At 45.9% G+C, this 14,178-nt stretch overlaps 2 protein-coding genes across 2 annotated transcripts; one reads left to right on the top strand and one right to left on the bottom strand.

Annotated features, from left to right (window-relative positions):
* Nucleotides 1–483: 483 nt before the first annotated feature.
* Nucleotides 484–4,906, bottom strand: LOC101780416 (probable transcription factor GLK2). Its single transcript, XM_004967287.2, has 5 exons — nt 3,902–4,906; nt 2,869–3,009; nt 1,495–1,833; nt 1,082–1,294; nt 484–980 (listed from the first exon to the last, which is right to left on the bottom strand). Exons 1-5 carry the CDS (start codon nt 4,448–4,450, stop codon nt 825–827), a joined length of 1,398 nt encoding a protein of 465 aa, XP_004967344.1. The 5' UTR covers nt 4,451–4,906; the 3' UTR covers nt 484–824.
* Nucleotides 4,907–8,566: 3,660 nt separating this feature from the next.
* Nucleotides 8,567–11,729, top strand: LOC101778948 (dnaJ homolog subfamily B member 4). The gene is made up of 3 exons (XM_004967283.3): nt 8,567–8,973; nt 9,324–9,739; nt 11,020–11,729. The coding sequence occupies exons 1-3, from the start codon at nt 8,809–8,811 to the stop codon at nt 11,456–11,458; spliced, it is 1,020 nt and encodes a 339-aa protein (XP_004967340.1). The 5' UTR covers nt 8,567–8,808; the 3' UTR covers nt 11,459–11,729.
* Nucleotides 11,730–14,178: the final 2,449 nt, after the last annotated feature.

Below are 14,178 nucleotides of genomic sequence, written 5' to 3'. Positions count from 1 at the left end.
AGGTTCGATACTTGCGCGCCTCAAATTTTTGCTGCTGGGAGAGGGCGGCGGCGAGCTCCAGGCGAGTAGAGTCGCGATGTGGGAGAGGGCGTCGGGATTTTTGGGAACGTGGGGCGATGAATGCGGCGCGGGCGTCCGGGGCGTTGAATGCGGCAGCAGAACCGGCATTTCACTCGCGTGCGCGAGGGCAAAGGAGTCCAGAATCGCAGCGGCGCGAGTAGGACGTCTGTTTTTTCGGAAACCGTCTGTTGGCCCAGGACGTCCGTTTTTACGGAACGGAGGGAGTATAACTGTAACATTTTTTTTTATTCTGAGGGAAGGCAGCGTGACTTTATGAAGGGCGCACTGCCGGATGAAGTCGTTGGTTGGGACCATGCCTCCATGAGAGCATGTCCAGCAGCAGTCTGTCGTCCAAGCTAGGCTTTCATTAGTTAGTATCTTTCTTTCCAGGTCATTAGTCGTTAGTAGCACTGCACTCAGTCGTTGGATGTTCATCTTGCATGCATTGCAATAAATAATTCCGTTTATTCATTACACATGCACGGATCATATAGTTTCATCAGTCCCGTTCCGGCCGAGTAGAATACATTACATACGCAAGAAGCTCTCAACTCTCAAATAGGCCTAGCTAGCTAGCAGCTAGTAGATCACTAGTAGACAGGTAGTGTGCATGTATTATTAGCTGAGAGCAAAAACTAGTCAATAACGACGTAGATTGACAGGCTCATCAAGCCAATCATATCCATTGCTGCTACACTAGCTAGCCACTAGTTTATTATTGTACATGTCGACGAGTACGTAGTTGCCACATCATCATCGATGGATCAGCCGGTGGAGGACGCCGGTGGGATCTTGGGTATGCCTTGCTTGTGCAGCTCGGACATGACGCTGTCGAGGGAGGGCGGCTTGAGACCCAGCGGCAGCGGCAGCCATGGCTTCACTAAAACGTCTCCAATGGCTGCGTCGATGCTCTCCTTGGACTATTCATTCCATTCCAAGTAGTCGATGGATAGATCATAATTAATATTATATATACACATATATGCAATTAAAACTAGTAATATATGCAGCTAGCATATACCGGGTGCGCGTCGAGCTGAAGCTGCAACTCGGCGAGCTTTGTAGTTGTCGTCGTCGGCGGGGGCGGCGGCGGAGGCACCATCACGGGTGGTCTGCTGTACATGGGGTGCGGAAACCTGGGCAGCTGGACCATGGCGGGCGGAGGAGGCACGCACGGCGTCCCTTGCGTCACTGCTGCGGCTGCCTGCGGCGGAGCCCACTTCGTCCTGCCCGCCTGCGGATTATTAGACGATGCATGGTAAATAATCACCAGTCAGTCAATATATATAATTACTACTCCGATCCATATATGGAGCATTGCAGCCAAAGCTAAGAACGCAAGCTGCCAAATTGTAAACCAAAAGGAGCTGGAGCGAGCGAGTCACATGCATGCACCACTATAGCAACAGCATGCAAGGCAGGACGAGCACGCACGTTGTACTGCTGGTGCCAGTAGCCCGGGTCCACCCACGGCCGGGGCGGCGCCAGGTGCCGCGGCCACACCGGCAGCATCGTCGCCGGAGCCTCCACCGCCGCCGTGGGAGGGTGGCCCCACACGTGCAGCGGCCGGCAGAAGGGCGGAGGAGGAGGAGCCATGGCCGGCGGCGGCGGCGGCGGGAACCCGATGGTCGGCACCACCCACGGCGGCCCTGCAGCAGCTGCCGCCTCCACCTTCCTCGCCACCGGCGCCGCCGCGTACAGCTGCCGCTTCTGCGCCCAGGTGGCGGCCTCCGCCTCCCGAGCCATCAGGTGCTTTCTGTGCGACCGGTACTTCTGCACACACACCATGAGTAAAATTAACTAAATCATGCAGCAGCAGCAGCATCCATGCGAAATGTTTAATCATGCACGTGTTAGTTTAGTTTCACCATCACACACATATAAGTACGTATGACACAGCAAGATGCATGGTGCCAATCTACGGCACAAGGATTAATTATTTATGATAATAAATAAATAATTAAAGAAAACTTTTGTGATGGTCTCATCGGGGAGGTGACAGAGCATGCGCGCAGCAAGGTGGGAGGGGCCCGGCCGGGCCTGGAGGGACAGGCAGGATGCCGCAGCAGCAGCAAGGCCGATGCAGCGCCGGTACCACTCTCCATGGAAACAGTTTGGCGTCTCCTCCTTGCACGGTTTCAGCAAAGGAATATTTGCAGTCCAATCCAATTTGCTATGCGTTTGCTTTGCTTCTGCAAGCCTGCAACATAGATAATGCATGCCACCTGCTGTGTGCGTGCATGTTTCAAACATATGGAGTATATATGCTTTATTTCACTTTTAGCAGCTAGCCCATTGCATGTACTGACTCGCTTGCTTTGGCAGAGACCCAGAGCCAGATCGAGCCTCTGGTATCAACAGTCTCTCCTCAATAAAAATGAGGGGGATTTTTTTTAAAAAAAACAGAAGATGATTCTTCATTCACATGATGGTCACCTAGCTAGCTACCATGTAGAACAATGTACTGCACTGGTACTATCACTGGCATGCATGGACAATGCTCCATATGTCGTGTGTTCCCTAGCTAGATCAGGCCGCCACTGTAATAGTATATACTTGTTATGCTTATTACATCCAAACTAAAGGACATACTAATGAAGCACATGAGATATCGCAAACCACAACCTGCATCGACGACGCTCAACAATACCATTCAGCTTATATATTGTATGTGGAGCTTTTGCATGTATTATTGTAAGACCACCAGCTTGTTATATGTTGTTCATCCAACATGCATGTATAACAATGTTAATGGGCACACTGACTGACATATGTGCAAATCAGCAAATGGGTAGAGCAGGTAGGTACCTGGAGGTGGCTTGCAATGTTGTGTCGTGTGAGGCCCTCTATCCCCATGATCTCGAGGATCCGTGACGGCACGGCCTTGTCGATGCCCAGCTGCTCCACCGCCTGCACGAACCGCCGGTGCAACTCCGGCGTCCAGTCCACCTGTGTACGTAACATCATGTACATGTTAACATGCATGCATCTTGATTTAATTTTCTGATGAATAATACATGCACACGCATGCTGCATGCATGCTACATGCATAAAGGGAAATGAAAGCAAATCAAAGAAAAATGAAAAAAAAAGAGCAATCCGTAAAAAGTTGCTAGATTTTATCCTTACTGCATATGGGAGCCAAGACAAGATAGGCTGTGCAACCTGTGCCGGGGAAAGGGTCAAAAAGATAGCAAGGCTACTGTTTGTCCTTGGTACGTATATGCGAGCAGCTGGTTGGGTTGGGACTGGGAGATGACTATGAGATCCATCCATCCCGTGACACCCCTCTGCCTCTGGCTCTTTCATTTCAGCATGCTGCTGCTGCTGCCAATTATCATCCGGGGGAAAAGGGTATAACACATGCACGGGGATTCATTGGCCGCCGCCCAGCAGCCTACTGCTATCTATTTCATGCAACAAGAGCAGCTAGCTCGTAGCTGTGATGATCTGGGCGAGTGATCCATGGCTAGCTGTGACTTGCCTCCTGCAGCTACAGGGTGCAGGCCAGCCAAATCCACGTCTCCCTCCCATGGATGCTAGCTCAGCTCAGCTCCATCCCGTGATCGATGCATGCCTGTACCAGCCACTTTATTTGCTTGTGTGTTGTGCGTCAGATCTGATCGAATCATCTATATCGATCTGCAAGATTTGATTTCTTTCTTTTCTTTCTTTCCAACAAATGAAGAGAAGAGATCAGCTAGCTAGCGGAGATTACTATTATTATTATTACTACTATATACTCCGATCCTTGCACCTCGATTCCATCTACTCTTCTTGACATAGTAGTATATATATGTACATCATATCTAGCTAGGGCAAGTAGTGGATAAGGTCCTACCTTCACCTTCCGCTTGCCGTTGGAGTCCTTGCCCGCCGACGCCTTCTTCTTGCTGTGGCCACCCGCCGCCGCCGACGACTTGGTGTCGGACCCGGCCCCGGCGCCGGCAGAATCCTCCTCCGTCGTCGTCACCTCATCCCCGTTCCTCTTCCTCGTCACTACTACACCTCCTGCTGCTGCTTTTTCGTCATCGTCTGCCTTCGTCTCTTCTGCTGCTGCTGTCTTCGCCGCTACTTGTTCTTGCTTCTCGTCCGGCGGCTTGGCCTCAGCGCCGCCGCCGCCGTCTGCCGCCGCCGGGCTCGTCTCCGGCGAGGAGAACTCGGCGAGAAGCGACTCGGTGGGGTCGACCTCCAGGTCGGGGAGGATGTCCCCGTCGGCGTCGAAGAAGGGCATGTCGCAGCAGCTGCTGAAGTCGATGTAGTCCAGCAGGTTGTCGTCCACCATGAAGTCGTCGGTGCCGGCGGACGTCGGGAACCCGACATGGTCGCCGACGAACCCGCGCTGATCCGCCGCCTTGCTAGGGCTCCGAAGGCTCGACACCTCAAGCATCGACGACGATCAACCTGCTGCTGCTGCACAGGCTAGCTGCTTCGATCTAGCAGTAGTGGCAAGCAACAATCAGTACCTGGCCTGCTCTACTAAATTGCTAGCCAGGTCGCTCGCTCTTGGTACAGATGCAATCAGCTGTATGTGTCTAGTTTAATTTTGATCGTAATCGCCGGCAACAAGGGAGAAAGAGAAAGAGGTATATGCCAAGCAAGCTGATAGATGGATGAGCTCAGTAGTGTGTAATAAGGGTGGAGATCTCTGCTGCCCGGCGAATGGATAGAGCAAGAGCGAGATAGAGGGGAAAGAAAGAGGAGGAAGATGAGAGCAAAGGACTAGCTACAAGACTAGTTTGGTGGTGATTTTGGAGTATTAGGGCCAGGACAGGAGGACGCATGTCCACCACAAATAAACCCGCCCTCCTCCGTCCTTTGCACTAGTTCAGATCTCTCTCTCTCCCTCAGCTCTCCCCACTTGCTTTATAGTCTTCTTTTGTGGTAACGCCAACGCCCGTCTCTCTCTCACTCCCGTGTGCATACATTACATTACATTATTGTACACCGACTGGTAGCGTGCCAGACACTACACTGTTGGCATCGATCCGCAGCGTTTATCTCGACCTGCATATCTCAGTGCCTGCCGACCGGCTAAATTTGACCAACAAAAATGTCCTTTTCCATTGTAATGCAAAATGTATTTGTACCTCCGGCCACCACAGTCACAATCTGCATCCTCTGTGTGTGTGCGTGCGTGTCTCCTAGCTCACTGTTAAGTACGGCCTAGCTAGCTATTGAATTTTATCAAAGTGATCAAACCTTTGACCAGGAGCTAATATACAGATAATGACACTCAAATAATTAATGTGACAAAAAAGAATTATTAATTACTATATGATACATATGTCTTGAGCTCCTTCAAAAAGTACCTAGCTAGCTAATATATCAAGAACTTGATATATTAGAATGGTTGGAAAAAAATATGGCTAAAGATCGATTTTGCAGAGTCAAACTAGCTAGGCACTGTTGTAAAAATGAATTGAGGGAGTATATCTGTACAGACATTAATTATATATGTCCAAGTTCAATTGTAACACGTACTCTTGGTCGTTCGGAATATCTAAAAAGGAAATAAAGTTGGTATATCTGCCACATAAAGCGTTTTTAGAGCAAGTAAACAAATTAAAGCACGAACAAAAAAAAGAGAGGAACCGATGATGGCAGTTGTAGCCAACTTTTCTTTAGCAAACAATGATTCGTACGTTGGTGATCTCGATCTGCCGGTTGCAGTTGCAGTTGCAGTGTAATGTACCGCTACTACATAACAGATCGATCGATATGCGTTTGTGATCGATCGATCATGTAGCCTAACACCTAGCACGTCAACAAACTGAACCTGCGTACGTCATATGCAACAGGGTGAATGTTTCTGATGGATTTACTTATTTTAATTAATTATTCCTTGCGTTTGTGATTTGGCTGCGACCCGTCTAATTGCATTGCTTTGGCGCACGTTTCAAAATTACTAATTATGTGAGGCTTATGGATCGATCTGAAAGAATAGAAATTGCGTTGACGGAGTAGGTATGTAGTAGTAAGAAACATAGCACGTGGTGATGGAGGCAACACGGCAGTACGCACTTAGCTAGTCTGCAGCTAGCTAGGGCCCATAGATGCATGCATATCGAGCTATCCTGTTCGATCCGTCTCCATCATCGAGCAGCATGTGTGCGTGTGTTGTGTTTGTGAGTTTCGCAAAACAATATACTATCCTCCTTCACAAATACTCCCTCCGTTCCAAATTACAACTAAAACACTAAAAGTATCATTATATTTGTTATAAAATATACATTTGAGTACACTGCACATTTTGAGATGCTTAATGGTGGATATGTGAGAAAATTAAAGGTCAAAGTTTAAACAGTAGCTAGAGCAAAGTTATGAAACTTTTTGTTTTATTACCAAGGCTACTATACAGTGAGTGGAAGGGACTGAGAGATGCCATGGATATCGATCAGCTGGAGATAGCTAGAGGGGACGACGACTGTCGATGGCCTGTGGTGTCTCCTCCGGTCTCTTGTGCACTGTTTGCATTGGGCGGATGATGCATGCATGATACGAGCTAATATATATAAAAGGCATGCAGTCCCCTCTTTAATTTTGCCCTACAAATAATACTGCAAGATGCCATCATGTACTATCACTTGTCTTCTTTCCCCTATGTATAATGCTTATATAGTATGTGTACTAGCTATGTGCACGTAGGGCGTAGGCCACAGGAGACGTGTCATTTCATACTGCATTCAGCCGCTCATCACGGTCTTTGCCATTTCACCCTCCTCTCCATAACTATTGATAGAGTCCAATTTTGAAAATCAGATCGCCCAAACTTTTAAAACTCCCTTTAAATATTTTTTAAAGCAAGCAATTATTTTTTAAAAAGTTTTCAAATATTTTTGCATGCTACTTTATAGGGGACAACAAATGAACAACAACACGCTCGTCGGGTTGCCATACCTCCGACAGTAGTGGTTGATATATGTTGCCCATGGGTCTTTTTTTTCGATCTGGATGTTCTTTTCTTCTCCCTAGCGGCTACTGATTACAGGTAGTTTTCATCTTTTGCGCTAATCCTCATTAAACATAGCAGAACAATTAATTTATTTTAAAATTTCCTCGAAGGCCTAAAGATTCGACCATTGGATTTGTAGAGACGATCGTTGTTTATAAAAATAACCATAGATCTAATATATTTCCGAATTATCATATTGTACCATTATAATAAATAACCTGAAACGACACCTAAATCTACATCTAAAAATTATGAGTATTTGCCAATATTGTGGGAAATGACCTAAATTAACCACTAAAGTTGCATCTAATTACCCACCTCTATTCTTGTTATTAAAAATAACATGAATTTATACAATTATGAAAAATAACTTAAAGTAACCTTTAAATTCATGCTTGAATTATATGCAATTATGCTATTATCATTAGAAAAACCTAAACTAATCTCATAAAATTACATCTAAAATCATCCACCTCTACCACACTATTAAAAGAAATAATCCAAAATATCTGTTGTTCATCTAATTAAGTTACTCAATTCTTCTATTAGAGTATTTTGACAATGATTCAAAAAAATGAGAGCCCCACATCCAGAGTAATCTTATGGTGGAAAAATTTGAGGTACCTAAACAGCTAAAGAGGTTACCAAATAAGTGGGACCAAGTACGAAAAACAATGAGACTTGATCCAATTTAATTAGATTTTTATTACCTTTCCTCATATCAATGACTAGCAAAAATTTAAACAAAAGTACCTGGAATGGAAGTTCGACATCTCAGACACTACATGTAGGTTCAAACGCTTATTCATGCCATGAAAAAAAAATTCAATTGGTAAGATCAAAATTGGGATGCTAAATCAACAAAGCGGGCATTGCTCAAACTAAATTTCAGTTAAGCACATATTGAGCACACTTGGAGGTGCGAGAGAAAAATTAAAGTACACGTGTATTGTGTTAGAAAATTAACAATATACACATATGACCAGGTACTTGGAGATCCGGCCGGGGATACCATCTCATCTCATATTCTCATCGATAGCAATGGCATGCATCAAAGAGGGACTGAGTGCGCCTGTCAACGTCTACTTTCAAAATACATATCGTCTCCATTGGCCATCCTTCACCACTCAGGCAGGAGCTAGTGAAGTCATCATGCAAACTGAGGCAATAAAATCTTTGCATTATTTATTATCTAAAAACATTGCAGGAAACTTTATTTTTTTTAGAGGAGCAGGAAACTTTGAGAGAGGAGGCATGATCGGCATGGGCCGAGCCCGTCACCGGCAATCTTCCGCTTTGAGATTCGTGCAATTAATACAATCAATGGTCACCCGAGCTCCAACCTAGCTGGTCGCCGCCGGGGAAGAAGAAAGGAAGGGGAAGGGTTTGATGGGCCAAGGTGAGCTGGAAGATGAAACCCCCCACCGACGGCGGCCGGGTGTGCAAGCAAAACAAATAATAAGTGGGCCGTTTTCCCAGCCCACGTCGGAATCCAATCCAAGACGACGACTTGCTGCTGCTTCTGGAAGCTTCCGCTCCCGACTCCATATTCTCCTCGCCAGCCGTAGCCTCCCCCCTCTCCTCCTCCTCCCTCCCGCACCGCGCAACTCCAGCTCCACCTCCCTGACCCGGGCTCAGGCCTCGACCGTCACCGGGGGGCGGGGCACCAAAGGCCGGTCAAGATTCGAGAGGCCGGTCCAGCCAAGCGTAGGGCCTCCGACTCCTCCTCCACCTCGTCCGCGCGCGCCGCCCGCCGGCGCAAGGAGGCGCCGCCCCCGCCGCCGCCCAGGGAGATGGGCGTCGACTACTACAAGGTCCTCGGCGTCGACCGCGGCGCCGGCGACGACGACCTCAAGAAGGCCTACCGGAAGCTCGCCATGCGATGGCACCCCGACAAGAACTCCACCAACAAGAAGGAGGCGGAGGCAAAGTTCAAGCAGATCTCTGAGGCATACGAGGTTGCTTTCCCACCAATACCTCTCTTTCCCTTGCAAAGATTACTGTTTGATTCGCCAGCTAGTAGTATATTATATCGCCCGGCAATTATTTATTGTGATGATGTACATTGTGAGAGTTAGCCTTTCCCAAATAAGGTGCTGATGAGGAAAACGATGAAGAACAGTAGATGCATGTTCTATAGGGACTTTCTCTTCATCCATATGTTAGCTTATCGATTGGAGGCTTTGATTATCATCACAATCGTTTTATACATTCCACTCTGTGCTTTGCATTTTTCTGGTAGCAGTAGATCTTTGCCCCCATATCCAGTTCTTGCATCTATTGAACAATGCTATGTGTCACCTCTCAGGTACTTAGCGATCCCCAGAAGCGCACAATCTATGATCAGCTAGGGGAAGAAGGGCTCAAGGGACAGCCACCTCCAGGGGCAGGAGGTCCTGGAGCATCTCCCTTCTTCCCTGGCGGGGCTCATTCCACCTCCTTCCATTTTAATCCAAGGAGCGCGGATGATATATTTAAAGAGTTCTTTGGATTCTCCGGCATGGGTGGCATGGGCAGCATGAGAGGGGAACCAGGATTCCAGCGGTCTATGTTTGGCAATGACTTCTTTCCTTCACGCTATGGCGGTGAGGGTTCCACCAGTATGCAGCAGCCATTACACAAGGCAGCTCCCATTGAGAATCGGCTTCCAGTTAGTCTTGCAGATCTGTACAAGGGTGTGACAAAAAAGATGAAAATCTCAAGAGAGACTATAGATGCCCATGGGTAAGCGTCATCCATTATTTAAGAACCTTATCAAGTACACACATCGTCAATGAGAATTGTGGTATGTGTATTGTGTAAGCTCCTTTTAAGGAATTCTCTCATAGTGGACTAGACTATTTACTTGTTTATGCCATATGCCCACACGCAGCTGCTGCAGTGAGATGAGGTTTGCTGTTGAACTACTTCAAATAGCATGTTAACTTGATGTAGACATAATCACTAACATGTTAGCTTCGACAGAAGCTACCAGATTCATCATGAAACTTAACATTTAATAACTCATCTTTATTTGAAATGTCACATTTTCATAGAAAATTGCTTGTCAGAATGTCACCATGTACACTTTTTCTTTGAATGTCATATGTTTTGAACTGGAGGGAAGTAGAATTAAGGTGTTGCAGCACTGCCACAACATCCACTGTTTGTGATGAAGACTATATTAACCCTTCCTTCGTATCAATCATCTTATTTCCTTGCCAAAGGCCAAGCATAATTGATTACTCGGTCTTGCTCTCTATGATCAATCCTTAGGGTGTGTGAAGCATAATTGATCAATCATTTTATTTCCTTGCCAAATGCCAAGCATAATTGATTACTCGTCTTGTTCTCTATGATCAATCCTTAGGGTGTGTGAATTGAGCTGAATATGCTTCATTATTTTCTCTGGATTCAGTTGATATATTCAGAAACTTGACCCTGTATAACATGCAAACAGCAATGGATAAGATGGAATAAACATTTCCATATCTTGTAAATGTAGCCATCAGAGACAAATCCAAGAATCATTTCCTGAGATTCGGATACTACTTTCTATCCTGGCCTTGTGGTGTCGCACAAATGACCTGCACATTTAATTATAGTGACTGATAGGCAAAGATACAGTTTTTCTGTTTAAAAATTCTGTGCTAGTTAACGCTAAACTGTGAAAGCAATCATGCTGCATTGCATGTGCTGTTATACTAAACGGATTGCCATCATGTACCCGTCAATCTATCATTTACTTCTCTAGCATTGCTGACATTTTATTACTATGGAATTACCATTCCATCTTTACGTTTTGTTATACCTTACCTTTCATGTTCCCTTTTCAATAATCCTAATCTGATCACTGCTGGTGCATGAACTGGTAAAAAGTATCATGGTCTGTTGTCTATTTTTCCGGAACAAATCTGCAATTGTTAAGCATTGTTTATGCATCACTCATTCGCTCTAGTTGAAGATAAAAATGTCAATGCTGGCTTCAGTTTTTTCCCTAATCTTACTATTTTCAATGTAAACAGGAGAGTCTCACACGTGGAGGAAATTCTGACAATAGATGTAAAGCCTGGTTGGAAGAAGGGGACAAAGATAACATTTCCTGAGAAGGGAAATGAAGCTCCAAATATGAGACCTGCTGATATTGTTTTCATCATTGACGAGAAGCCCCACGACGTTTTCACTCGGGATGGGAATGATCTTGTCATGACTGAGAAAATCTCTCTGGTTGAAGCACTGACGGGCTATACTGCACGTGTTACTACGCTTGATGGACGGAGCCTGTCATTGCCCATTAACTCAATAATCCATCCCAGCTACGAAGAGGTAATCCCTGGAGAGGGCATGCCGATACCCAAGGACCCCACTAAGAAGGGAAATCTGCGGATTAAGTTCAACATCAAGTTCCCTTCCAGGCTGACTTCGGATCAAAAGGCTGGGATCAAGAAGCTATTAGGTTCTTAGGCCTGCTCAAAGGTCATTCTATGGTGAGAGTTATTGTGAATATTGCCAGTAACTGGCTAGGTAGATTTCTACTAGTCTGGGAAGCAGGATACAACAAGTAAAAAAGAAGTGGAGAATCATTCTATAACATATCTGTAACCGGGTGGTCATTATGTGTTGGTTTTTATCCCGATATTGAAGATTTCCCATCGGGTAGTTGTTTGAATTGTTGAATGAATGGGCTGTCACATCCGGTTTTAAAGGTAAAACCTCAACGTGGGTTTGGATCAAATTATACACATGTGATGGTTTCAGTGAATATCAAAGTCAATCTCATAACGTAAACATAAAGAGAGTATATAATTAAGAGAGTATATAATTATTACATGATAGATAGTCTTTTAAATCGAATAGTACAAAAGTTTTTATTATCGCAGTGGATCTTCAACAAGCACGGCAATTACTCCATAGGTAGTTGATTGGAAGAACATGTACGCTCAGTACTCCTCCCAATCTTGTAGAACCTTCGCAGCGTTGATTTGTTCTGAGCAGCGCAGCGTTGATTTGTTCTGAGCAGCAGTTTTAGCAAGGGTGAGTACATTTATGGTTGGTACTTAGTAAGTGTGGGGAATGTGTAGTGTAAGACCAATCAAGGATATGCTAAGGTTTAATAGCATTTCAACATTTTAATTGGTTGGTCAAGTTTTATTAGCATTTACTGTACGTAAGTTTATACCACCCATATTAAATATGAACATAAATAGAGATAACAGAAATAAATAACAACAATTTAATTTGTCTTTCGATAATTTAATCATGTGAGGGTCCAAGCCGCTCTTAACCGTAAGCACGGCTGATCGATCAGTTTTACACTCTGCAAAGGTTGCCCACAAGTCGTGTAAAAGTTCGACCCAACCATGCTGCGCGGGCTAGGCACAATACCACACTTCCGAGGTGTGATTGCATAGGGACGCTACGAGACCTTTACAAAGATTCATTTGTAAGTGGCAACCCGTTAAGGTTTCCGAATTAGTAGCAGAGCATAAACCTCCTTAGTGGGCATAGTGTCTTAGCAAAGCTCACTTCCTAAGAGGATCGGATTATACCCTATATGCCGCCGCCCCTCTTGTCTTTTCGGTAAGATTACCCCAGACTAAAGTCTCTAATTAATTAACTAAGACTAGAGCCATTTAGTTCTTGTGGTTGTACTATTTTCCCGGGTGGTTCTCCATGTTCCAATTAAGCAAGGAATCTTGTGTATTAATAAAAGGTATAGCATAAATAAAACTAGTTTAATAATTGAGTTCATTAATATCACAATAACCAAGTTGAGCAACTAAGCATGAACTACCCAACATTATGTAAACCCAGGTTGGTCAAGGTACAGGGAATAAAACTAGTCACTCCTTAATTAGGACCCATCGTGTTTATTACTTAAAGTGCATGGCATAAATGTTATTGAACATAAAAGTAAAAGTTCTTAAGATCAAGCTATGGTCAAGGACACGACTTTCCTTCTGGGACTTGCTCTGGCTGCCTGTAGTCTTCAAAGTCTAGACCGTCGAAATCCTCGAGCTGCGGTCCTTCTAACACAATCACACGAGCACATACAAGCAAGCAAAAGAATAAAATAAGAAAAAAGTACATCAAACAGTATAAATAGAGAAAAACAAGCTCATAAAACTAATCTACACGTTAAGATGAACTCGTGGACGCAAGAAGCACTTAAAATGGTTCTAGGATGCTAAAGATATGCACTAAACAAAGCGTATGGGCTTGCTGTCGAAGATTTAAAACTTTCAGGGGCTAAACTTGAAGAAACTGAGGACTAAAATATAATTACGCGTATAAACCGAAGGTTTAACGTGCAAAAGAGCAAGGTTAGGATGGCGGGCACTATTTTGCAAAAGCTCAGGGATTAAAATGAAAGAAAAAAAGGATCTAGATCTAATTAATTTGGAACTGCAATGGACTGCGGGTGCAAAAAGCAGAAAGATCATGGACGCTTTAGCAAAACTTGCAGCGCGACGCAGGAGTTGATCAGTACGCGGACCGGTTGACTCCGGCTAGATCTAATTCGAGCTGTCGGATCTAGATCGAGCGGTTGAGGACGTCTGCGACACGAACCTGGCAGCGCGCGGCAGCTGTGAACTTGCCAGAATCAACTCGAAAACGAGTGCCCGGTCACGGATTGGGATGGGAACTTGACTAGGAGGACCAGGAGCTCACGGCGGACACGTCTAGGGTGTTGTCGGGGTGGTTTTCGCGGTGGCGATGGCGCGAGGCTCAGAGGGCGGCTCGACGGCGAGGGCGCGGCTCCGGTGAGCGTGAACATGCGAGAAAAACCATGGGAGAGCATGACAACCCCACAGGCGGCCTCCTCACCCTCTTGCGGATCTTCGGGCGGTGCTCTTGGCGACGGAGAGGCAGCGGCGAAGGAAATTGACGGCGGCAGCGACGCTCGGGCTCGGGTGGCGGTGGTGGCGGCGCTAGAAAGCTCAGGCGAGGTGGCTAGGGTTTTAGGTGGGGGTCAGGGTGCAGCGGTGGCGGTATATATAGCTTAAGGAGGAGTGAGCCTTGGCATGCGAGCCAGGCGGAGGACACGGAGGTGAGCGCGCGGCGGACTCGGATGCGGCTCCGAGTCGGTTGTAGCGCGGGTGGAACGGCGGGAGGATAAAGATGATGAGCGGGCCCTGCCTGTCATTGGGAGGAAGCGGAGGAGCGGCGCGGTGCTAGGCTGA

This window comes from Setaria italica, chromosome V, assembly GCF_000263155.2.
Source record: "Setaria italica strain Yugu1 chromosome V, Setaria_italica_v2.0, whole genome shotgun sequence".
Taxonomy (NCBI): domain Eukaryota; kingdom Viridiplantae; phylum Streptophyta; class Magnoliopsida; order Poales; family Poaceae; genus Setaria; species Setaria italica.
This window is presented reverse-complemented; position numbering and strand designations above follow the sequence as displayed.